This window comes from Hyalella azteca, unplaced genomic scaffold, assembly GCF_000764305.2.
Source record: "Hyalella azteca isolate HAZT.00-mixed unplaced genomic scaffold, Hazt_2.0.2 contig12345, whole genome shotgun sequence".
Lineage (NCBI taxonomy): Eukaryota > Metazoa > Arthropoda > Malacostraca > Amphipoda > Hyalellidae > Hyalella > Hyalella azteca.
This window is the reverse complement of record NW_025942305.1, coordinates 81,265-106,297: the sequence shown is the minus strand read 5'-3', so window position 1 is coordinate 106,297 and position 25,033 is coordinate 81,265. Positions and strand designations below refer to the sequence as shown.

General features: G+C 42.6%; 1 protein-coding gene across 1 annotated transcript; it reads right to left on the bottom strand.

Moving 5' to 3' along the window:
- Positions 1-319: 319 nt before the first annotated feature.
- LOC108674879 (ATP-dependent RNA helicase A) lies at positions 320-23,819 on the bottom strand. The gene is made up of 25 exons (XM_018162868.1): positions 23,594-23,819; positions 22,779-22,951; positions 21,697-21,785; positions 20,953-21,192; positions 15,674-15,720; positions 14,472-14,701; positions 13,686-13,859; positions 13,120-13,317; positions 12,217-12,377; positions 11,650-11,818; positions 10,838-11,038; positions 10,554-10,682; positions 9,659-9,782; positions 9,191-9,285; positions 8,334-8,546; positions 7,902-8,076; positions 6,972-7,148; positions 6,094-6,284; positions 5,060-5,221; positions 4,395-4,499; positions 4,095-4,196; positions 3,657-3,827; positions 2,745-2,901; positions 1,108-1,441; positions 320-329 (listed from the first exon to the last, which is right to left on the bottom strand). The coding sequence occupies exons 1-25, from the start codon at positions 23,679-23,681 to the stop codon at positions 320-322; spliced, it is 3,915 nt and encodes a 1,304-aa protein (XP_018018357.1). The 5' UTR covers positions 23,682-23,819.
- Between the last annotated feature and the right edge of the window lie 1,214 nt (positions 23,820-25,033).

Below are 25,033 nucleotides of genomic sequence, written 5' to 3'. Positions count from 1 at the left end.
TAACTGCTCCAAAGAACACATATAACAATATACAAACATTCTAACTTCGTTCATAAGAACGTTGCGTCTAACACAGAAGACATGCGTGCAGACAAGACCCGTTCGAGAAAAGTGAACTGTCTGCCGCTTTTTGTCCAATTTTGGTATAATTTAAGGAAGAAAAGTTCCAAGTCACCTTTACGTCCTTTATTAATGAAAGCATCGCTACAATTTTCAAATTTGTTCCGATATTACACAAACAAACCTCTACAGACGACAAGAAATTTGTCACGCTTTTTATTCGATGCAGAATAAAAATAATTTGTACTTTTAACACTCGCTATGCTGTTCTGCAAATCCGTGAAGTTAATCTAATATTTTACATCACTGTTCTTACTTGCAAGTTCCACCAAACGAAATGATCAAGGCAACGCAATCGATGTTCAGTAATTGATTAGCCAGGAAATGTGTTATGGTTCAAAAAAACAATAAAACTGATTCAAATCCATTTAAAAAATTAAATTAAAATCAAATCAAATATGCTTGTGCACGCAAGTTTGAAATTGGCATAGAGCGTGACAGCGAGTCTATTAAAAGAAGTCAAATAAACGCCAAGGAACACCTGACGATTCCACTTCAACAAAAATTTTATATCATGTGCCTTTGGTTATTCCATCTAATGAAGAAATTAACTACGAGAAAATGACGGTCAGTCATGTAGGGAAGTGAGTAATCGAGTCTCACTGTAAGTTCAATTTCCTTCACACAACAAATGGCTTCCTGCACTCAACTCAAACCGACAAATGAGAGATTCAAGATCTCAGAGTGCACAATAAATATCGTCTTTATATTTAGTAATAAATTGAATACCGGCGTTATAATCGCAACTGATATTGGTCGATAGTTGAATTGAGATCTCATTTGTCAGTTGCCAGAGACATTGGCTTCAATAATCATTCCATTGCGACCCTCGGCCGCCCCAGGAACTGCCTCCTCTACCCAAGGCATCCCCTCTACCGCCACCGAAGTCCCCTCGGCCGCCACCAAAGTCCCCTCGGCCGCCACCGAATTCCCCTCGGCCGCCACCGAAGTCCCCTCGGCCGCCACCGAAGTCCCCTCGGCCGCCACCGAAGTCCCCTTTCTCCTCGGCCGCCACCGAAGTCCCCTCGGCCGCCACCGAAATCTCCTCGGCCGCCACCGAAGTCCCCTCGGCCGCCGTTGAAGTCCCCTCGGCCACTAAAGGAGTCCCCTCCAAAGCCTCTAAAACCTCCTCTACCGCCGTTGAAGTCTCCTCGGCCGCCGCTGAAGTGCCCTCGGCCGCCTCTGAACACTCCTCCGCCTCCCCTGAAGCCCCTCTGCCCAAACCTCCCTCCTGAAGGAGCGCTGCCGCGGTTGAAGTAGCCGCGCCCGTAGCCTCCCCCGCCCTGGTATGCGCGGCTGCTGCCCGTGTACCCGCCGCCATCTGAGCCACCGACCGGTAAAGTTTTATTAAAATGGCACACATTAACAATTTTAATAATACCTCACCTACTAAGACAACTTCCATTAATGATACGAGTCGCCAACAACAGAGACTCGTCGCTCATAACTTAAAAACAATATTAATGGCCGAAAAGCGCATTGTTGTGTTCAATTACTACATGCAAAATAAAATAAAATATATAAAAATTCTTCTTGAATTCTGGTAATAGGATAAATCGTAGCAAGTGTAGACCGGCAGCATAAACAATACGGCGGCCTTCAACTGTACGACGACACACGATTTAGTTAGCTTCTCTGTCAACAGAAACACGAGTAAATCAGCTTTTCTTCCGAAGCTTTAAAAACAGTAAAATATATCATACAACTGAAGTGAATATGAAGCTATTACACCTTGTCCAACATGATCTTGGTCGGAGAAAATTTTGAGTCCTGCTCGGAATTTCACCAACAAGAATTTCTCACATCCACTACACTTCAACATACTAAAACTCTAAAATGCACGTTTAACGTACACGACAATTGGATCAGGCAAAATAGAACGATATCAACGAGATTGACTTAGTAATAGTTCATTAGAAAATCAATGATTTATTACCGTAAAATTATATTTATACGCAGGTTGGTATGCTGATTAAATGAAACCAGAAATGATACAATTTAAAAAAATATATAAATGACGATTGTCAGGAGTGCCTTAAGGGCAAACATATACAGTATTAGTAGTGCAGACATCACAATATATTCAAGGGACTTAATTAAAGAGCAGGCATAGCAGTATATTAGTCACTTAATTAAAAAGCAGACATCACAATATATCAGTTACATGATTCACTCAGTCACAATCGACGTCGCGACAGGCACGCAGCATTCATAACTACACAGCAGTGAGCCAATGATAATTAAGAACGTGTGTTGTTTATTGAAAGTTCTGACAGTATAACCTAAAAAACGATCAAACTTACTCAGAATCAAGGCTTGAAGTAAAGACTGGGAATAATTTCATTATCCATTATTTTTCAACAATAAAAATCTTGAGTCAAGGAATTTAAAAGCAAAAAATATCACAAAAATTCACCAGATCTTCTTAAAAACGTTTCAGAGTACACTTAATTTTCAGTTCAAAAATTAAAAAAAAAACACTGAGTTAAAATAGTCAAATTAAAAAAATAACTTTCGAATTCTTCTCGTATTCAGCAACAAGGGACATGGAGATGGACTCCGAAACGTTTTCTCTGAAAATAAGGTCAGGTTTCTGTTTACGTGTCCATAACTGCATTACTGACCATCACTGTAAGGACCACTTGAGCGGAGGTACTTCCTAGGAGGTCCGTCCTCTGCACTGGCGCCCTCAAACTGCCGCGGGGGACGCGGGGGGAACTGCTGCTGCAGGTTGTGCCACAAGGGCGGCAGGTCTTCCCGGCCAGCCGTTAATAGCGACAACTGCACGCAACACAAACGCAACATAATTAAATAGCTCGATCTGATGGGGGATGTTCCCTGCCAGACGTTAAATAGCGACACATTCTAGCCTGGTCGAGTCATGATTCGGGAAGTTCAGGAGCTGAAAACCCCGGCGTTTTGCCAGGGCCATCGATTCTTTTAACGCGACAAAACATCAGCCCAATACTACAGAAATGGTTACATCAACAAATAGTGATGTGCCTCTTCATCACAGACGATGGTGGTAGACTGGGCCTGACTGCGTATAACACTCGCTACAACAATATAGTTGAATCAACGGGTCAAATTAAATTGTAACAGCAACAGAGCAAAGTCAACAGAATAAAGGCTAAATCAACAGAATGAGCAATAAACATACAGATCTTTGCTTACCTCTTTAACACAGGCGATGGTGGCAGACTGTATCTGGCTGAGAATTACATTCGCCACAATAATAATAGTTGAATCAACGGATCAAATTAAAGGTTAAAACAACAGCAACAAGAGCCAAATCAAGAGAATAAGCAATAAAGATACATATCTCAGCTTACCTCTTTAACACAGGCAACAGAATAAGGGCTAAATCAAAAGAATAAGGGCCAAATAAAGAGAATAAGCAATAAATATACATATCGTTGGTTACCTCTTTGACACAGGCAACAGAACAAGGGCTAAATCAACAGAATAAGGGCTAAATCAACAGAGTAAGGGCTAAATCAACAGAGTAAGCAATAATGATACATATCTTTGCTTACCTCTTTAACACAGGCGATGGTGGCAGACTGGGCCTCGCTGGGAGGTTCGCTGAGGGACGCGGGGTTCTCAGCAGCGGTGATGAGGAGCGCGTCGATGGCAGGACGCAGCGCCACGACGCTCGCCGCCGCCTTAGCGTTCATCTCGAACTTCAACCATCCGTCCAGCCGCACCTCAAACAACAATACTATAATTACATATACAATAATAGAAATATAATATGGATTGCATGGTATAACAGGGATTAGCGTAGCGTCAGCTGATCCACTGTAAGGAGCGTTGTTTAGAACTCAAAAAGGGATGACGAGGGATGATGGCTTGGATGTCACTGCGCATCATCAACTACATCTGCCTGACATGCTTTGGTAACCGGAGACGATGTAGAGCTCAGGGAGTTACTCAAGGTAACTTTGTTGATTAGGCCGATCCTGACGACTCACTTTATTAGTGCCCACCACGTCCACTCTCCTGGACCCGAACAGCAACAGGTGCAGAGGCGACACCATCGTCGTCTGTTTGCAGGAAACTGCTCTGGTGCGGATCTGGAAATGTGCGTACACACACAATTAATATGAACTTGACTCGTGCGATAACACAATTGTTACCCATCGTATGAAAAAAGTTGTTTATTATTTTCTTCTCTGAATATAATTGTACAAGAAATAATTCAGAGTATAAGATAATAATAAATATTTAACGAAGATAATAATGCAGGAATAAATGCCCGTAACCCCACTCACCTTCTCCCCATACACCAAGAAGGGGATCGGGATGACGATGTCTCGAGCGCTGCAGTTGACAGAAGACTTGTGGATGAGCGCAGACTTCCACTCCTGCGTCAGAACCTGCAGAGGAAACCGTCACTGTCAGGCCAGCTGCTCCTCTATTGTTGCATGAACGTTGAGAGGCGACATGACTGGTTGCATTATCAGGGGAATGAAAGGCGGCCGCCGGCCGCCGCTTAGGGGGAATGCACTTGGGGAATGAGAGATGACACGTGGAGAATGTAAGGGAAGGTGGCATTTGAGGAATGAAAGGAAACGTGGCACTTGAGGAATGAAGGTTAAAGATGGCACTTGTGGAATGGAAGGAAAAGTGGCACTTGGGGAATGAAGGAAACTCCCCTCACCATACGCCTCAATACCCTCCTCTCACCGTATGCCCCAGTACCCTTTCCTCACCACAGGAGTTGATTACTCCTCCCCTCACCGTACGTCCCAATACCCACCCCTCACAGTTCACACCGATACTCTCCCCTCACCCTAGGCCCCTGTAACCACCCCTCACTGTACACTCCGATACCCTCCCCTTACCATATGCCCTGATACCCTCCCCTCACTGTATGCCCCTGTAACCTCCCAAGATACTAACTAAGGCACTACTAACTAAACTAATTATAGATTACCTTCCTCTTGTCCTGGTGGTAGCAGACGTTGGGGTAATACCCTAAGGTTATGAGTGCAGTGATGAGGTCAAGCTGCGGGTCGTCGCCGTGGAAGTCAAAGAACTGAGGCAGCAACGTCTCCTCAGGGAAGCCGCTCTGCATCAGCAGCTCCCGTAGCTGGTTCTGGGCAATGACGATACTATCACTATTGTATACTAATTATTGATACAATACTTTAGATATTATATATTCAATACACTAATTTTTTATAATAGCGCTACAATATTTGAATTTGTACGTTGATACATAGGTTACATACACAACGTGTACATTAAATAGAGCAAGTTTACTTGTACACAATTTAAACTTTTTCAAAGCTAATCATAAATATTATTCATTGACATTATTTATTAATATTAATAATGAATAATATTTATAATCATCGGTCAGTAGTATAGTAGTATTCACTTTTATTTACTCATTATTAATGAATATTAGCCGATCCGTGATACCACCTTTGATTTGTACTGTTATTCAGGCTCAAGCCCTCAACTCAACCAGTTTCTCAGTGTAATTAAAATGAAAACTACTTGTAATGTTAAGATTACACAATTTTTGTTGTTACTTTCGATACCCATACATTTCTATTTAACAAGGCAAGCTTGAACAATAAAAGATCCCAAGGAATAAGCTTTAGAAGAAGAAGAATTCTAGGGCATACCGAGGCTAACTTTACCAGCAGATATTTTACCCCAATTTACCTTCGCCTCCCAAATAACCCAGAGGGCAGCCATGGACAGTCGCTAGTTTTACCACAATTTACCTTGGCCTCCCAGGTAACCCTGAGGGTAAGCATGGACAGCCGCTAGTTCTACCACACAATTTACCTTGGCCTCCCAGGTAACCCTGAGGGTAGGCATGAACAGCCGCTAGTTCTACCACAATTTACCGCTTGTTTCACCACAATTTACCTTGGCCTCCCAGGTAACCCTGAGGGTAGGCATGGACAGCCGCTAGTTCTACCACAATTTACCGCTTGTTTCACCACAATTTACCTTGGCCTCCCATGTCACCCTGAGTGTAGGCATGGACAGTTGCTTGTAGTCGCAGTAGCTGCGCTCAGCTTCCTCGCCACGAAGCCTCATCTTGTCCCACGAAGCGAAGGCGTTCAGCGTAGCGATGTGGTCACTGCAGCGGCTGCCGCTGAACGCGCGCTGGAACGGCGACAAACGCTTGAACTCCGGCGCTGCAAGGTAAAAAGGTTATTAAATATTTCAGAAGAAAGAACAATTTACTGACACATGCCGTCCACAAATTATTGTGGATGATAATAATGATAGTTTTGGTGCAATAGTGATAGTCCGCGAGTAATGAGGATTGTCTGGAAATCCGTTCGCAGTGATGCATTCACAGTCCCGTAAAATTACTAGCACAGACAGCAAATTCAAAAAAATCAAATCAGGATGTATTAGGTTAACGTGTCCACTGATATTTATCATTGGAAGGATATAATAACGTCGGTCTTTATTAATTATATAGAATTAGCGACTCTTGTATAAGAAGCCTAGAATGAGAACAAATACTATTTAATAAGAATTAAACAAAAGGTAAACATAAATATCAGAGGAAATAAATGCAGGCAATAGATGCAACAACGTCATAATATTATTTTGCATGGCAATGTAACAACATCAAATAAATGATAATAACTTCAAGCAACATAGACGTGTGAAGACTGCAATAAATGACAACAAACTAACGTTTAATAAATATCTTGGGTGACGTAGCGGTGTGGGCGGCAAGGGTGCACATGGCAACAATAGAGTAACGTATAACAACAAACTAACGATAATAAATATCTCAGGCGACGTAGCGGTGTGGGCGGCAAGGGTGCACATGGCAACAATAGAGTAACGTATAACAACAAACTAACGTATAATAAATATCTCAGGCGACGTAGCGGTGTGGGCGGCAAGGGTGCACATGGCGTCACCGAGGCCGAAGACGCAGCCGAGGACCGCCATGCGCCCCAGCAGCGGCTCCAGCGGCAGCCGCGCCAGGATGCGCCCCAGCGACGTCAGCTCGTCGTTACGGTCCAGGCACTTCATATCTGCAGGGGCGGAGATGAAACTTATAAGGCATCAAATGGAATATAACGTTTTGAAAACGCGAAATTGGCGCAATAATAGAAAAGCCTGCATTAAAAAATGCAAGCCTACATTAAATTAAATGGTTCAACATTGCTAAAGCACTGAAAGAAACAAGGTTAAAGCTAACAAAAATTAATTATTTATTCAGTGAATAAATATTTTCGTTCTATTCTCCTACAACAAGGAATTTTTTATAAATGGAGAACTCTTCTTGAGTGTCCACTCATTGAAGACTCAAAACTATACATGGAGGAGCGTGTCAATGTCTCGAGTCTTCAACCTGCATTCTATTGGCGACACAAAACCGCGGAACACACAATTTCGACCAGGAAACACGGAACAGTCAAGTTTGACCAGGAAGCACGGAACAGTCAAGTTTGACCAGGAAGCACGGAACAGTAAAGTTTGACCAGGAAGCACGGAACAGTCAAGTTTGACCAGGAAGCACGAAACAGTCAAGTTTGACCAGGAAGCACGGAACAGTAAAGTTTGACCAGGAAGCACGGAACAGTCAAGTTTGACCAGGAAGCACGTAACAGTCAAGTTAGACCAGGAAGCACGAAACAGTCAAGTTAGACCAGGAAGCACGAAACAGTCAAGTTAGACCAGGAAGCACGGAACACACAAGCTTGACCAGGAAGCACGGAACAGGCAAATTTGACTCGGAACTATGGAACAGTCAATATTCTGGTTCTGGTTTCGGCTCTCCGAACCTCTCAAGGAGACCTCAGCCTCGATGACGGCGTCCAAGGGCGGCGCCTGGATCGCCTTAGACAGGAACTCTCCGATGCTGCCGAGGCGCAGGAGTTTGATGGAGAGCGCCACCTCCTGCAGCGGCGTGCGGAACATCTCCGGCGTCATGTGCTCGTCCAGCTGCGCGAAGCGGGCCTGCAAACACCACTTGGAGCTCAGGTTGCGTTTACAGTGCATTGTGCTACCATTGACTCCTTGGGGGGCATAGAAACAACTTTCAACTTCACATAAAGGGCCAGACACTGGAACCAGTGTTGTAAAGATGCTATAAAGTTGTGCGTAAAGCCTGTATTCAAACTCAGACTTCAAGCAATGGTTACAGACACTATTTTTTTACGGTCACTTATTCAACTAATGGTTATGAACATTATTTATCTATTTAGCGCCCTCACCCTGCTGATAAGATGAAAGCAGTAGCCAGGCCTGACACGGCCCGCCCTGCCCTTCCTCTGCTCGAGGTTGGTCTTGGAGGCCCAGACGGTGGCGTAGCTCGTCATGTTGTTGTGCGACGTGAAGAGCTTCATCTTCGCACGGCACGAGTCGATCACGAAGACCACGTCGTTGATCGTAATGCTCGTCTCGGCGATGTTCGTCGCCAGGATGATCTGCAGGAGGTCAGGGACGTGACAGTCTAGTCTGGGGCAGCTAAGAAGCTCATTAAGACTTGAAGCTTCAGTGGGAGCATTGAGATGCGTGCGAATAATTGCGCAGGTCTAAAGATCAACGGGACATAAATGACAAGCAAGTCAATAATTTAACTAGATTTTGATATAAATTGTGCCATGAAAATTTTAAGTTGAACGTATATAAATTGCTCTCGAAATCAATCGATCTCCTTGGAACATATTACTACCAACCAGCTCTCGAAAATCATACATTGCAACTGGAATTAATGTCTAGCTGATTAACATTCGAAGTCCCCGAACTTGATAATTTATGTTAATTGCACAGTTATGACACCTTGGTGACGCCCTCGGGCACGGGCGCTGGTGCCTCACCTTGGTGACGCCCTCGGGCGCTGGTGCCTCACCTTGGTGACGCCCTCGGGCGCTGGTGACTCACCTTGGTGACGCCCTCGGGCGCTGGTGCCTCACCTTCTGGTGACTCACCTTGGTGACGCCCTCAGGCACGGGCCCTGGTGACTCAACTTGGTGACGCCCTCGGGCACGGGCGCTGGTGACTCACCTTGGTGACGCCCTCGGGCACTGGTGACTCACCTTGGTGACGCCCTCAGGCGCTGATGCCTCACCTTGGTGACGCCGTCGGGCACAGGCTCAAACACCCGGCGTTGGTCTTCACGCGGCAGCTGCGAGTGTAGGGGCAGGAAGACGTACAGCCCACCTCCTGGGGTCATCCGTGAAATTATCATATGATTTACTAGCAACATTTAAGGCCAAGAATGAAGATATCATGACAAAGGAATTGACATCCCGCGTAAAGTAACATACCAAATAGTTGGAAATTTGTTCATGTTGTATCTGATTTAGTCTGAAAATTGCAAAGGTCCAAAATTACAGAAAAATAAATATGCACCATGACTCTCGTGCAGAAATAAACGTTCTCAACATTCAATCGTTCAAAGTCAAGAAAATAATATTATTCCAATTGAAACCAGCAAATGGGATATAAATAATCCCATGATGAGGAAGCAAATAATCATTTAAAAAAGAATTCAAGATGCACATAAATTGCATAGGTTTTTATGAGAGAAACGCACTGAGGGAAGGACACTGCGAGAGCGCGCGCATCATGGAGAAGATGACGTTCCAGCCCGGCAGGAAGATGAGCACCGCGCCCGGCACCTCCAGGGTCCTGATGTACAGCAGGATCTTCTCCACCACCTGAGGAGGGAAGGACATGAGACTTGATGTACAGCAGGATCTTCTCCACCACCTGAGGAGGGAAGGACATGAGACTTGATGTACAGCAGGATCTTCTCCACCACCTGAGGAGGGAAGAACAGATGTCCGTATCAGCCGCGTGGTCTGGTGTCGTTCAACCTTCGGTTCACTGCAGGTAACTATCATCATAGAACTTTTAAAAAATAATAGCATTGGCCGCTGGCTCAAGACCAGAGGCTAGAAGACCTCTTGCCCGTTAACAACAGTTATCAGTAGACGGAGACTCGGAAGGCGCCTTGTCTACTTGCGGTAACTCTTGCCAAACAGCCTGTAGGTGCGAATACCTAACACCGTTATAGTCAGTCCAAGGGTTGACCTCTTGAAAAGCCTTGCATTACAGGTGAGCAAGAGTTAAATTCAGCTCGTCCGCAGCTACTGGCGGAAGATTTCCTAGAAGAGGGTATATATAATTGATATTTCAACATTTCTTCAGTTAGTAATCACTTGAAGATCTCTTCTTGTAAGAAAAATTCAACCGTCAATAGCACATTAGTCTTTTCTGCACTTGACTCGAAATGCTTTAATTGAAACTCTGGAATACAGTTCAGTTGCAAATCAGGAGAGATTGCAATATTTACAACATTTTAATGTATTGAATAAAATATCTGAAGCTGTGTTGAAGAATCAGAGAATGTCACACTCGAAACACAAGTTGAAATGTAAGTCTCAGCTCAAAGTTGAAGCAGCACAAGTTAAAAAAAGAAGTTTCACCTCGAAGTTGATGTCTCGCTCGCTGATGCTGGCAAGGCTGGCGATGGTGGCGCTGCTGTAGTCCGTGCCGGGGTTAACGATGAGGTTCAGGTTCTCCTGCGGCTCCTCAGGAACGTCCTCATCTCGCTCCTGCAGGATTAATGCACACTAGAGACGACATTAGAGACAAGAGCAACAACACTAGAGATAACTAGAGGAAATACAAGACAGCTAGAGACGGCACTAGAGATGATACTAGAAACAAGAAGAGACGGCACTAGAGACAAATAGAGAAGTAAGCTGACCCTAGACTTGGACTTCTTGCGGTTGTCAGGCGTGGGCACGAAGGCCGTCATCTCGATGAAGTCCTCGAGGAAGTAGTGGGTGACGGGGAAGGAGCGGCCCTCGACCTCCACCACCGCAGGGTTGCCAAAGTAGTCGTGGAAAAGTGAGATGTCGATAGTGGCCGACATCAGCACCACGCGCAGGTCAGGGAACGCACGCACCTGTTTCAGAGGCAACAGGTTATAAACAGGTATAAACTAATCAAAAAAGGACATAAACAGAGAACAGGTCACACAGGCAAGAGATCATAATTAGGGAACAGGTTATTAACAGGTTAGATGGCAGGTCATAAACAGGTCAGGGTCATATAAATAAATATAATATCCTTTCCTCAAATATACAATATAAGGAAAAGTATATGACAAAAATTCTAACGTCCACAACACAGCACAGCAGAACAATTAGAACGTCCACAACACAGCACAAAATAACAATTAAGGACCAGAAAATCAAAGCACAGTCCTTAAAATCGCACAGAAAAAAGCTGCTATAAAGTGAAGTTAAAGATTCTATCAACCATTGCAATTGTAAAAATTTAAGATTCTTTTGAAGCTTCAACCCAATACAGACTACGACAGTGTGGTGACCACGCATCACATCACAACAGTGTGGTGACCACGCACCACATCCCTGAGCACGACAGTGTGGTGACCACGCACCACATCACAACAGTATGGTGACCACGCACCACATCACAACAGTTTGACCACGCACCATATCCCTAAGGACGATGAGGCACGCACCATATCCCTAAGGACGATGAGGCACGCACCATATCCCTAAGGACGATGAGGACAAAGTCAGTGTTAATGTCGCGCTCGTGGATCTCGTCGACGATGACGTGAGACACGCCGCGTAGGCCTCCCTCGAGACGGCGCAGCAGGACGCCCACCGTGCAGAACAGGACGCTGCCGTACGGTCGTGGCAACGCGCTCTCAAATCTGCACATTATTATATATTTATATAAAAACAGAATTCCAAAAGTGGATAAATTAATAATTTGTAGCAACAAAGTAAAAAAACGAACTAAATACATTATACTATTCCTTGTGAAACAATTGATACCTACTTTAAATGACCTGAGGATGCAACTCGCGGGAGGGGGATATGAGACCTTCGACATATAGCGTTTTGGTTATTAGGATATCATCGTAGGTATTCATCCATGATATGAACGGATGATAAACCTTGATATGAACGGATGACAAGCACGACAAGAACATGAACATGAACAGATGACAAGCACGATATGAACGGATGATAAGCACGATATGAACGGATGATAAGCACAACATGAACGGATAATAAGCACGATATAAACAGATAAGTGAGCCATCACCTGACGGAGTAGCCGATGGACTGGCCCAGCTCCTCGCCGCGCTCGGCAGCGACGCGGTCGGCGACGGCGACGGCGGAGATGCGACGAGGCTGCGTCACGACGACGTTGCAGTGAGCACCCGCGCCTGACTCTATACAGTCGTCGAGCAGGTACTGGCACACCTGCAGGTACAGTCTTGTTACTGGCACACCTGCACGTACAGTCTTGTACTACTGGCACACCTGCAGGTACAGTCTTGTACTACTGGCACACCTGCAGGTACAGTCTTGTACTACTGGCACACCTGCAGGTACAGTCTTGTACTACTGGCACACCTGCACGTACAGTCTTGTACTACTGGCACACCTGCATGTACAGTCTTGTTACTGGCACACCTGCAGGTAGTCTTGTTCAACTGAGTACTACTGACACACCAGAGATATGTACAGTACTTCTGAGTACAAATAAGTAGTGACTGTACTTATTATATGATGCCAATTAATCATTTTTTTAACCTGTATATAACGTAAGTTTTAGAGACTTTCCTATGGGAAGCTGCCGAATTTTTCAAGATGATGCACGCTACAGGGAACAAATACTGCCAATGTATAACATTTTACTGGCACTAGCACTTAACTAGCACGCGCAAGCATCACATGTACATGAGGTGACGGCATTGGTAATAACTATTACACTCATAAAAATGAGGACAAGGACCACATGCACCCCACACCTTCGTGGTCTGTCCTAGTATGATGGTGACGGCGTTCATACTACCTATTACACTCATAAAAACAAGGACAAGGACCACATGCACCCCCACCTGCGTGGTCTTGCCACAGCCCGTGTTGCCGCGGATGATGGTGACGGGATTGATACTATTACACTCATAAAAATGAGGACAAGCACCACATGCGCCCCCACCTGCGTAGTCTTGCCACAGCCCGTGTTGCCACGGATGATGGTGACGGGGTTGTCCCTGATAGCGGCGAGGATGTCGAGCTTCTTGGCGTAGACGGGCAGGCTGCCGCGCTCCTGCAGGAGCTGCTGCAGGACCTCGTCTGTCTGCAGCCGCTGCTGCCGCTCTGATAGCAGAGACTCGCTCAGCTGGTCCAGGTCAGCCTGCCGGCCAACAAAGTACATTTAAATAAAACCTTTACAAATATTCCAATACAGATTTATGTTACATTTGACGTATCTGATAAAACATTGTGATGTTCGTGTGAAGAAAAAGAATTGGAAGTTTAGCTTGAGGTCAAGCCAGAACACGCGGCCTGTTTAGTATCAGCGACCATTTAGAGGACATCAGGGCAGCCAAAGGCATCAGGGTAGCTAAAGGCATCAGAGCAGCCAAAGGCATCAGAGCAGCCAAAAGCATCAAAGCAGCCAAATGCATAGGGCAGCCAAAGGCATCAACATGAGATGATCATCAACATTGTTTCAACGTCACATCAACGTTACTTCAACATGAGATCGAAGTCACGCCCCACCTCAGCCAGCGGTCCCTCGTCGATGTTGCAGTTAAGCCAGGGGTTCCAGTTCTGCTGTGGGGGACACCAAGACACGATGCCTCCCTGCTGGGGGGCAGCAGACTCCTCGTAGGCGGCGAGCTGCACGGAGCTCAGCAGCGACAGGCCAGACCCGTCCGAGGGCAGCGGGCCCGTCTGTAAAAACAGGCATACACTCAGAAATATGTCCCAAAATTGGCAGCGGGCCAATTTTAGGTTTAAGCAACTTCAAGTTTGAGGTTTAAGCAACTTCAAGTTTGAAGAACCACGGTACTGCCACTACACTGGCAAATAATATCAAACACTAAATTATAGATAATATCAGCAATAAAGAAAAAGATAACACCATCTCTGCATATTGGTTTCTTCAAATGCAAATATAAAGCGTTCCATGCAACCCACAACAGACAGAAAACATAATGAAAAAAGAAAATTAATTCAAAATTTCCTTGCACGAAGACAATTCAAAGAATGAGACTCGCCAGGTTCTTCACAATAATGACAGATGCTGAATGTCGCGCACGACAGTAGCGGGCTGGACGTGGCACGAGTACGACAGCCCAAGGCTAAACGAACAGAACTCACGACAGCCACAAGCTGCACGAATATGACTCACGACAGCCTCAGACTATGCAAACCCGACTCACGACAGCCACAGGCTGCAGGAACACGACTCACGACAGTCACAGGCTGCAAGAACACGACTCACGACAGCCACAGGCTGCACGACAACTAACAACAGCCACAGACTATACAAACACGACTCACGACAGTCACAGGCTGGACGTTGCACATTTCGAGCGTAGCATCGATCTGCTGGCAGAGCTCGTGGCTGAGGTTGACAGGATAAGGCTTGATGTCGTCGCCTTCTTTCTTCTGCTTGAGGGAGCCCGTGAACGCCTCGATCACGTTCAGGTGATAGAGCTGCCGTACCAGCGACAGCGCGCAGCTCTGGCTGGCCTGACGTTTGTTGGAGCCTGTCTCGCGGCCACTCACATCTGTAAATAGGGACAAACTTGAGTGTAAGTAGGGAGAAAATAATGTGTAAGTAGGGGCAAACTTGAGTGTAAGTAGGGACAAACTTGAGTGTAAGTAGGATCTAGTACTTATATTAAAGATCGTGATGAAATGTTTATTCCACCTAGGGGAGATAATTCAGCCAAGTTTGTTATACGAGACAGCTTATTAACATCAACAATTGTTATAAAATTCAACGCGCCTATACACACGCATTTAATCTAAGGTTACTTATTTAATACCTCAACAGTCGTAACAGTATGGGAGATGAATAAAACAGATCTTTGCATGAGTTTTTAGCAGAAGGAACAGTACCTAAATGAATAATGTAAGACGCGTAAAGAACTGCAGATTAATTGCAGACTTAAAGGCCCATTTGATGGTGATTAAGATCCATCCCGCGCATCAAGGCAGGGATCACACCATACCGCCAGGCCCGTGCCAAGCATATGCTGGTCTAATATTATTTAAAGCATTTCTAAACGTGCATTCACACCAGCCGTGCAGGCACCTGCCGTGCTTCTGGTGTGAATGCTTCTCTGGAAATGCATTATAGAATATTGGACTGGACCGTGACTGGCATATGCCTGGAGGTGTGATGTGTTCCCGGCCCTAAGTCTCATCGTCTGCTAGTGAGTGACTGAGTCTCATCATCTGCCAGAGAATGACTTAGTCTCATCGTCTGCCAGAGAATGACTTAGTCTCATCGTCTGCCAGAGAATGACTTAGTCTCATCGTCTGCCAGAGAATGACTTAGTCTCATCGTCTGCCAGAGAATGACTTAGTCTCATCGTCTGCCAGAGAATGACTTAGTCTCATCGTCTGCCAGAGAATGACTTAGTCTCATCGTCTGCCAGAGAATGACTTAGTCTCATCGTCTGCCAGAGAATGACTTAGTCTCATCGTCTGCTAGAGAATGACTTAGTCTCCTTGTCTGCTAGAGAATGACTTACGTCTGCCAAGACTGTTGACGAAGAAGCTCATCTCTGCCACGAAGCTCCTATGGGACATTCACATCAATTAAAACACGTAAATAACAACAATAATATTCTATAGAGCGTAATACTAAGTTTATTAATAACATGGTAAAAGGTGTTCAGCATTCGGAGCCAATAATTTCAAAGAATTATTTGTTCAGCCGATAATTGGAAAGAAGAGAAAACGTCAAGTGGATTTAGCAAGTCTTCATAGATAACCTTTGGGAGAACATCTCCAAAATTAGTTCAAGAAATACTAATGTAATCAATTATGAATGATAATTTGTTTACATAAATGGAACAATTTTGGTATTGAGTTCTCAAGTTTTTTGTGTAAATTTGACTAGGTATATTGATTGTGCTAGAAATCATGTAAATTTTTGTTGAAACAAAGATGCTGGATACTGAAACAATTTCGATGAAAATATGAAAATTTATATTGCATTTTCTTGGCTTTAAGCTTATTGTAAACTTACGATTTAAGCAAACCGATGATAAAAATTCTTATTTCTTGGTTTGAGATGCTTCACATTCTCAAATTTTTGTCTTAATCAAGAGTAAGAGTGAAAAATGCTGCTTCAGTCATGTTTTTACTCAAACTAATGGCTTAAATGGGCAATAATGGCCTACGGGTTTGCACGTACCGTGCTGCTTATATGCATAACAAGATATTAAAATTATTTAATAACAAGACATTTAGATATAACAATTTTCGCTAAAATGTCCACGATTAGCAGTTTGCTGCACTGCTGAAATGAACATTAACTGAGTTATAATGAGTCTAGCATGCAACAGGTGCAAGCGTGTTGTAATGAGGCTGCTATAATAACTGCTAGACCAGGGTGAGCGAAATGCTCTTCGAATACCCAGTCTAATATTTGTCTGAGCAAAATTAGTTTTAAGATTACAACTCGTCTCTTCAATGACATGAATCAAATCAAATGTTTATGAAAACTAAAGTATGGTTGTCTTTTTAAATGGCAACAGCACATTCATGCCAATATCTGCCGATATGAAACTCAAGATAACCGTTTATTAAATAGAGATTCTTAATTTAATGTATAAATATTTTGCTTATCAATAGTTTTGCTTCATAAACAGACATAAATGATGATTAAATAAGGATGATTGCTTACTAAATACTGAATCAAAATGATGAATGGTTTAATCGAGAATATTCAGTTAAATATCTAGACGATTGCAAAATAAAATTGAGATGATGACTTATTTAATCAAGAATGTTTATTGAAAAATCTATATGCCCAAAAACTTGAGATGATGACTTGTTTAATCGAGAATATTTAAAAATCTAGACGATTGCCCTATAAAAATTTATGATGACTTATTCAATCAAGAATATTCATTGAAATATCAAGACGATCGCCCAACAAATCGAGATGAGCTATTTAATCGAGAATGTTTATTAAAATATTTAGACGATCACCCAATAAATCGAGCTGATGAAACTACTCACGACTCACCATGGGGGCGTGTAGCGGCAGTGTGGGAGCAGCGTCTGACGCACATACGCTGGAGGAAGAACACGGCTCAATGGTTGACACGAGGGAACCTCAACGCATGTTAGGGTTGCCAGATGCCACAAAACGGCCAAATCAACTTACAAAAAATGCTAAAACAGCCAAAGGGGCCACGAATGACATAATCAGCTTTCAAAAAGGCCAAAAATGGCCACAATTCAGCTTCAATGATTTTTCGAATTCAAAAGTTATATTAATTTAAAAGGCCAAAAATGGCCACAATTCAAGTTCGATGATTTTTTGAATTCAAAAGTTACATTAATTTTCAAACTCCTCAATTGGAAAAAGGCCCAAGTAAGCGAATTTGGCCACAAACAGGCACATCTGGTAACCCTTGTCGTCAAGAACGCCATCATGCATAGTACTGACCAGTAAACCATGCACAGGTGAAATGTTAATTCAAATCAAATATCAATTCTTCGGCAGCTATTGTTTGCAATAAATATTCAAATTGATCAATGTTTGTTCAGTGGCATGGCGGCATCGCTGACGAGTTTAACAGCAAAGAAATGCACAGGTCCTGGAAATAGTTCCTCAGGTCCAGAGAATATACGAGGCTGCTTGGAAGAAGTTCTACTGCAGAACTTGAACCAAGCATGTAATGGTGCTGGGTATATCAGAACGGGCTTATTTTCTGTATGTTATAAGTGATTTTTTTAACTCGTGCTCCGGCATTAGCCAAAATTTTCTATTATCGCAGATAATTCAGGTATTCAGTCAGATCTGAGTTTATTTATCTCCCGTAGTTAATAGTTTTTCAGTCCAGTTATTAGTAGCTAATATAGGTACAGCTCTTTACTTTACAGTTCTTTTCTATTACAGTTCTTTAATTTACATACTATCATCAATTCAGAACTATTCACGACCTTTCAAGAGATATTTTTTTAACTATAAGTACTTGCCTAGTTCTTAGATTTAATTTAATAACTTTTAGACTGTTTAAAATCAGTTCTTGTGCCCTTGTTCTGGCAAGAAATAATTCAAGAAATCGAACCGTGAGGAACCATTTCCAGGGCCCAGGCCACGTGTGTGGGCCCTGAGGTGAGGGTCAGCGGGGGGCCACACCCGCAGGGGGGGATGAGCCCCCCGGTGCCCTGCAGAAGATGAGGGGAGCCGTGTTCTCCCTCCTGCTGGTGGTGACGTCTGATATACTGGCTGACTTACTCAACATAAACTGTCTTACTACTCAATATAAGCTATATTCAACACAGAGTGACTTATGGCACAGAGTGACTTGTGGCACAGAGTGACTTAGTCAACATAAACTGTCTTACTACTCAATATAAGCTATATTCAACACAGAGTGACTTATGGCACAGAGTGACTTGTGGCACAGAGTGACTTATGGCACAGAGTGACTTAGTCAACATAAGCTGTCTTGCTACTCAATACGAGCTGCCCTATTCAACGCAGGGTGACTTATTCAACGCACGCTATCTTACTCAACATTAAGAGCCATATTCAACACAAGCTGCCTTCACAAGTCAGTCCCTGGACATACATGAATTTGATATACGTGCTTGTATAAAAAAACTCAAATTTGAACACAAAGAATAAAATTTTTGTGGATTTTTTTAATAGATTTCATCTCTTTTTGTGAGACTTGACTGCTGCTGCGATGCTCTATTATAATATAAATCAGAGCAATTATTACGAATAAATGAGATGGTAATTAAAGTTATAATATAAATCAAGTGAGAGCAATTATTACGAATAAATGAGATGGTAATTAAAGTTACTTAAGTTCACGTGGTTGGACGTAATTTCACCTCAAGTTGTGATACGTTGAGCAAGAATGGCGAGCATAACATGAGAACTGTGGCACTTACCTGCATGAACTGATCATAAGCGAAGTCTTATTTATATCAGGCAGTATAATACCGTAAAATGGGGTAACTTAGACCGGCGGGGTTTTTAGCAAAAAATATAATTGATTTTACCACCCGGTCTAAGTTACCCCAAGAGCTGGGGTAACAAAGACCACCACTTTTTTTGAAATTACATAAAGACTATGAGAGGCAGGAGCCAGCAATTTATGGTGAGTGAAGCTAGAGTATAGAACTGTATTTTGCATGTTTCAATTCAAGTGTAATTTAGCTAGTAAAAAAATGGCATCATTTATAAAAATAAAAGTGGTCTAAGTTACCCCATTTTACGGTACATTGTATATGTCGTGCCGAAATCGCGGAATTGCCGATTCTATGGAATCGGCAGCCAGTTACCGAATCTGAAGAATCGGCATTTCGTTGCTGATTCAGGAAATCGGACGTTAGAATTACGTCATAAATCGAAAGTTGGAGTTAGAAAAGGTTAGGTCAAGTTCGCTCAAGTTCCTTTAGATTTAAATACCTATTTAAACAAGCTTGGCTGACTGACCTAACCCCAGATTCCTATAATAAGAAATGCTGATTCTGCCGATTCCATGGAATCGGCAATTCCGCGATTTCGGCACGACATACAGTACTAGTATAATGAAGTTACCTAACATTGATAGTGTGAGACTTAACGTCCTTCTAGCCATACACACTGAGTTAATAAGTGAAATAAATTAAAACGTAAGTGAACTAAAATGAAACGTCACATGAAGCAACAGAACGCTAGTTTCGAGTGTTCAATGAAACTAGTTAAGCTAGTTAACTATTTAAGCTAGTTAACTAGTTAAACCAGTTTCAGAAACTAATAAACTAGTTCCTGGACCACGCTAAGCCTACGATTACATGCGTACATTAACTGCAGTTTAATATCATTGGTCTCTTCAGTCCAAATAACTTGAGTACCAGACAAAGGGTTTATCTAGAGACGGTAAATCTCATTAAGAGTCATAGAGATACGAAATATCATTGATGAAACTTGATATGCGTAGGCAAAAGGTTATTCGCACTTGAGAGAAAAGATTGAAACTTTGTACAATAGAGATGCATTTTTTTCCTTGTGTTGGACTGTTGGACTTTCCGACAAAGATTGGTCAGCCTAAAGGGCATATCAGTGCCCTTTACCTGCTCGTGCTGTGAGTAAGAAATTGTGTCAATACTTAGACACTAAGTAGTCCTATTTAGACACTAAGTATTCACATTTAGGCACTAAGTAGTCTCATTTAGGCTAAGTAGTCCCATTTGGGCACTAAATAGTCCTATTTAGACACTAAGTAGTCCCATTTGGACACTAATTAGTCCTATTTAGACTCTAAGTAATCCCATTTAGGCACTAAGTAGTCTCATTTAGGCACTAAGTAGTCTCATTTAGACACTAAGTAGTCCCATTTAGACACTAAGTAGTCTCATTTAAACACTAAGTAGTCCCATTTAGACTCTAAGTAGTCCCATTTAGGCACAAGTAGTCTCATTTAGACACTAAGTAGTCTCATTTAGACACTAAGTAGTCTCATTTAAACACTAAGTAGTCCCATTTAGACTCTAAGTAGTCCCATTTAGGCACTAAGTAGTCTCATTTAGACACTAAGTAGTCCCATTTAGACACTAAGTAGTCTCATTTAGACACTAAGTAGTCCTATTTAAACTCTAAGTAGTCCCATTTAGGCACTAAGTAGTCTCATTTAGAAACTAAGTAGTCTCATTTAGACAATAAGTATGGGTAGTCTCATTTAGACACTAAGTAGTCCCATTTATCCACTAAGTAGTCCCATTTAGACACTAAGTAGCCCCACTTATCCACTAAGTAGTCCCATTCAGACACTAAGTGTAGACACGAGTGCCGTACTTGCTGTGGTCAGGTCCCACTGAGGAGAACTTGAACTCAGGCGCCTTCATGCGGCACTGCTGGAAGTAGATGTGCAGTCTGGACTTGGCGTTGTCGATGGTCCAGTTGCCGTGGATGGCCGCCGTCAGGTCCACGTCCTCCGCGTCCTCCACCAGCTGACGCTCCTTCACGCGGTCTATGTACGTCACGGTCCGCTCCCCACCCTCCTCCTGACGCGGCAGATATACGTTGCCCTCCTCCCTGGTGGGCATGGGTAGTGAGATGGGTGTGGGTGGTAAGATGGGCATGGGTGGTAAGATGGGTATGGGTGGTAAGATGGGCATGGGTGGTAAGATGGGCATGAGTGGTAAGATGGGCATGAGTGGTAAGATGTGCATGGGTGGTAAGATGGGCATGAGTGTTAAGATGGGCATGGGTGGTAAGATGGGCATGGGTGGTAAGGTGGGTATGGGTGGTAAGATGGGCATGAGTGGTAAGATGGGCATGAGTGGTAAGATGTGCATGGGTGGTAAGATGGGCATGAGTGTTAAGATGGGTATGGGTGGTAAGATGGGTATGGGTGGTGAGATGGGTATGGGTGGTAAGATGGGTATGGGTGGTAAGATGTGCATCGGTGGTAAGATGGGCATGAGTGGTAAGATGGCATGGGTGGTGAGATGGGTATGGGTGGTGAGATGGGTGCCCTGATCCCTGGAGGTAATTGGTATCAAAACCCTCTCCTTCAAGTGGTTCAGCATGACTCACTTGAGGCCAGGCACTGGAGCAAGCGGTTCAGAGGCCAGCGTGAGAGGCCCTGGTACACCAGGGGCAGCAGGCCCCGTGCTGGGTGCTGCCTGTAGAAGACACATACAATTACATACAATAGATTACACTTTTAATTAGCAAGCATAATTAAAAGCAAATTCTCAAGTCAGGCAAGCATGCCAATCATTGTACCAAAGCTCTGGTATGCATATAAAAAAATTGAGTGGCCAAGTGTGTTGCCAAAATTGTTAAGACACTCCATGCCACGTTTTTCTAGCCGCAAACTTGGCAAGAAGTGTCAGTAAAAATTAGATTTTCTATTTTCTAAGTAAATGTTGTTGAGAAGCCTAAAGGGTATTAGCCTACACCGGTTGACAAGGATGGAAAGTGAAACAAAAGTTTATGTTGCTTGCATCATACACAGACCAGCTAGCTTGTTACTGGTCTGCACCTGAAACAAGACTTTTTCTCTCCCCTCCATCATCTTTACTCGAGGTTAGCTTCACAACAAGCAAGCAGATGAGAGGGTTAACTACTACTGCTACTGCTCATACATGATGGAGGAATGAGGCAAAACATAAATACAAATAATACTACCTAAAATTAATAGTTTTAATAAACTTCAATATAAATATCATTTACAGTCATACGGATTTTGTTGGAGTAAAATTAGAAGGTTCAATTTATGACATTGTAATTAATAAATACACAAGACTATTTCTGATAAGTCTATTGCTTCACAAGGTAAGCACTTAGAACCCTGGTAAATTTGGTAATAAATTGTCACATAACTACTGAAAGATATAATTTGACAGATGTTTGAGCATTTTTGACTATCATACTGCTGTTTGGCAAATTTATATAAAAGCCACTATAAAATAAATGCTTTCATTTAAACTTTAAAAATAAATAAGGAGTTATGAGTGTAACTTAATTCTTACAATCAGTTATATATATTCTTCTATCAGGTTAAAGCATCAGGTTGTTCCATAACATGGAACATCAAAGATGATTATTTAGCAAGAAAAAAATTCAAGTAATAATAGTTATCAACAATGACTGCCTGTGTCATTATTACATACCATGAGGAACGGCACATCCTGAATTGTCACTTCCCCTTTCCTGATGAGGAACTGTATGAAGTCTTTGGCTGCATTTGCTTCTGCTTGTTTCTTGCTGGTGGAGTTGCCGATGGCGGTGTAGGCGTATGTCGGCACTTGGAGCTCACACAAGAACCGGGGGCGGTGGTGAGGTCCTGCAGTGGTGCCAACATAGACAAAGCATTACAAAAACAATACAAAAAAAATCATAAAACTTCCGTCAACTTTACATGACGATCATATAGCAAATTCTGAGGTATATTCCTTTATAAACATCCATGTGTCCATGGAATAGTGTGAAGATGGCATTAGTTTACAATGAATCAAATAATTACAAGCATGAATTTGAACCAAATTAACCAATCAAAATGCAATTGGCAAATAAACATAAAACTTTTCAAGCTTCTAGTATTCAACATAAATTAAGGAGTAAATTAATATGAGAGAAGTTATTTCAGGGATCAGGATAACAATAATGAAACTCCATTACATATAATATAATGGGCATAATTCTTGGAAATTATAGATTTTCCATTAATGGAAGAGTTTATGTATATGCAACACAGTTAAAAAAATTTGAATGTTTTGTTGATAATGATAATAAGAAAATTGAGCTTACAGAAAGCCATCTATATTTTAGAGGTGCCATTGCATTCAAAAGGTAAGACAGACAAATGAATGGCAATTCATGATGAATAGATCCGCAAATAGTTTTACAAAATGACAAATAACAAAAGTTGTTACAAAGTTAATACCAAATGAATAATTTATAAAATACATCAAACATCTTTTCTCACCTGAATGCCTCGTACTGTAGTTGGAAGTTAATTGTTTTTTCATGGTGAAATTATTCAGCCATGCTTTAGAATTATCAGTCATTGTCATGGAATATATAATCTTGTTTCTTCCTAATAAATTTTTGAGTTTTCAGCAATTTTACTTTCAATTTTGATCTTTGGAAATGCTTTGAATTTTTACCATGTCCAAAAGCAAAAAATCAGATAGGCTAATAATCATATATCATACTGTTGGTAAATTTAAACAGATTATATTTGTTTAAATACAAAGCTATGTAACCAAGCACTAGCAGTGAGTAAAAACTCAGAAGCAGCTAACTCACAGTTAGTCTCACACTAGTCACAGTCTCACTTAGTTAGGCCTTACCTAATGGTAGCAGGCTAGCTGCTACATAAGTGATAAGTCAAAACCAGATTTGAAACAAATCCATGCATGGATTGCATGCAATATTGCCCAGTCAAATTCAAATATGTATCATCAACACCAAGTTCTCTTTGATTGTCAGTTTACTTCATAGTTCATGGCAATTGGTAGATTGTCTGGCAGACAATGTGGCATAGCCTACTCTATATATACACACAGATACAGAACTGTGTAGTGAATAGTGAATACTATGCAAGATGACTAACTGGCAGTGTTGTTTAGTCATATTTTTCTTAGAAGGAAATAAATGAACATTTTTTGCAGAATGAAAAAAATCACTACTACTCTGTCAGTCTGTCTCTTGTATCATAATTATATACTTTTCTTGATTTTTAGACATGGTTCTAAGTTCTAACTTCTCTTCTAGGCTCTAAGCCTCTAGCCTCAAGGTTCTTAACTGATTGAGAATTAATTTTTCGAGGATAAGGATATGATGGAGTCATCCTCTATCTTGGTCCAAGACCACCTCACAGTCACGGCACGGGTAACACCCATAGACCACCTCACGTGATTGAGTTGCTACCATCTCACGGATAACGGCTCAACCGTGCACAATGTCCACTCAGCACAGTCTGCACAGACAGCACCCACACAGCAGCAGCACCTGCGTGTCTTTCTTTCTTTTGTTTCAAATTTGTGGGAGCCTCTGAAAACTTGTCCAATGTGGCCCCATGACAGGGTTTTGAGTTATAAGTGCCTAAGTAATTTCTTCACAAGTTCATGTGATGCATTTTGGACTTCACAGTTACTCTTAATCAGTACACAACCCTGCCTAACTCCAGCTCCCTGCCTATCTCAAGATCTTCCTATTCTTAGCACCTGTTGGAGAGAACACACCACAGCGGAGCTGTAAAACACGGCACTGATGGCAGAGCCGTGGAACACGGCAGAGCCGAGAAACACGGCAAAGCCATGAAACACGACTAAGCCGTGAAACACGGCAAATCCGTGAACACGACAAATCCGTGAACACGGCAGAGCCGCAAAACACGGCAGAGCTGCGGAACACTGTCCAG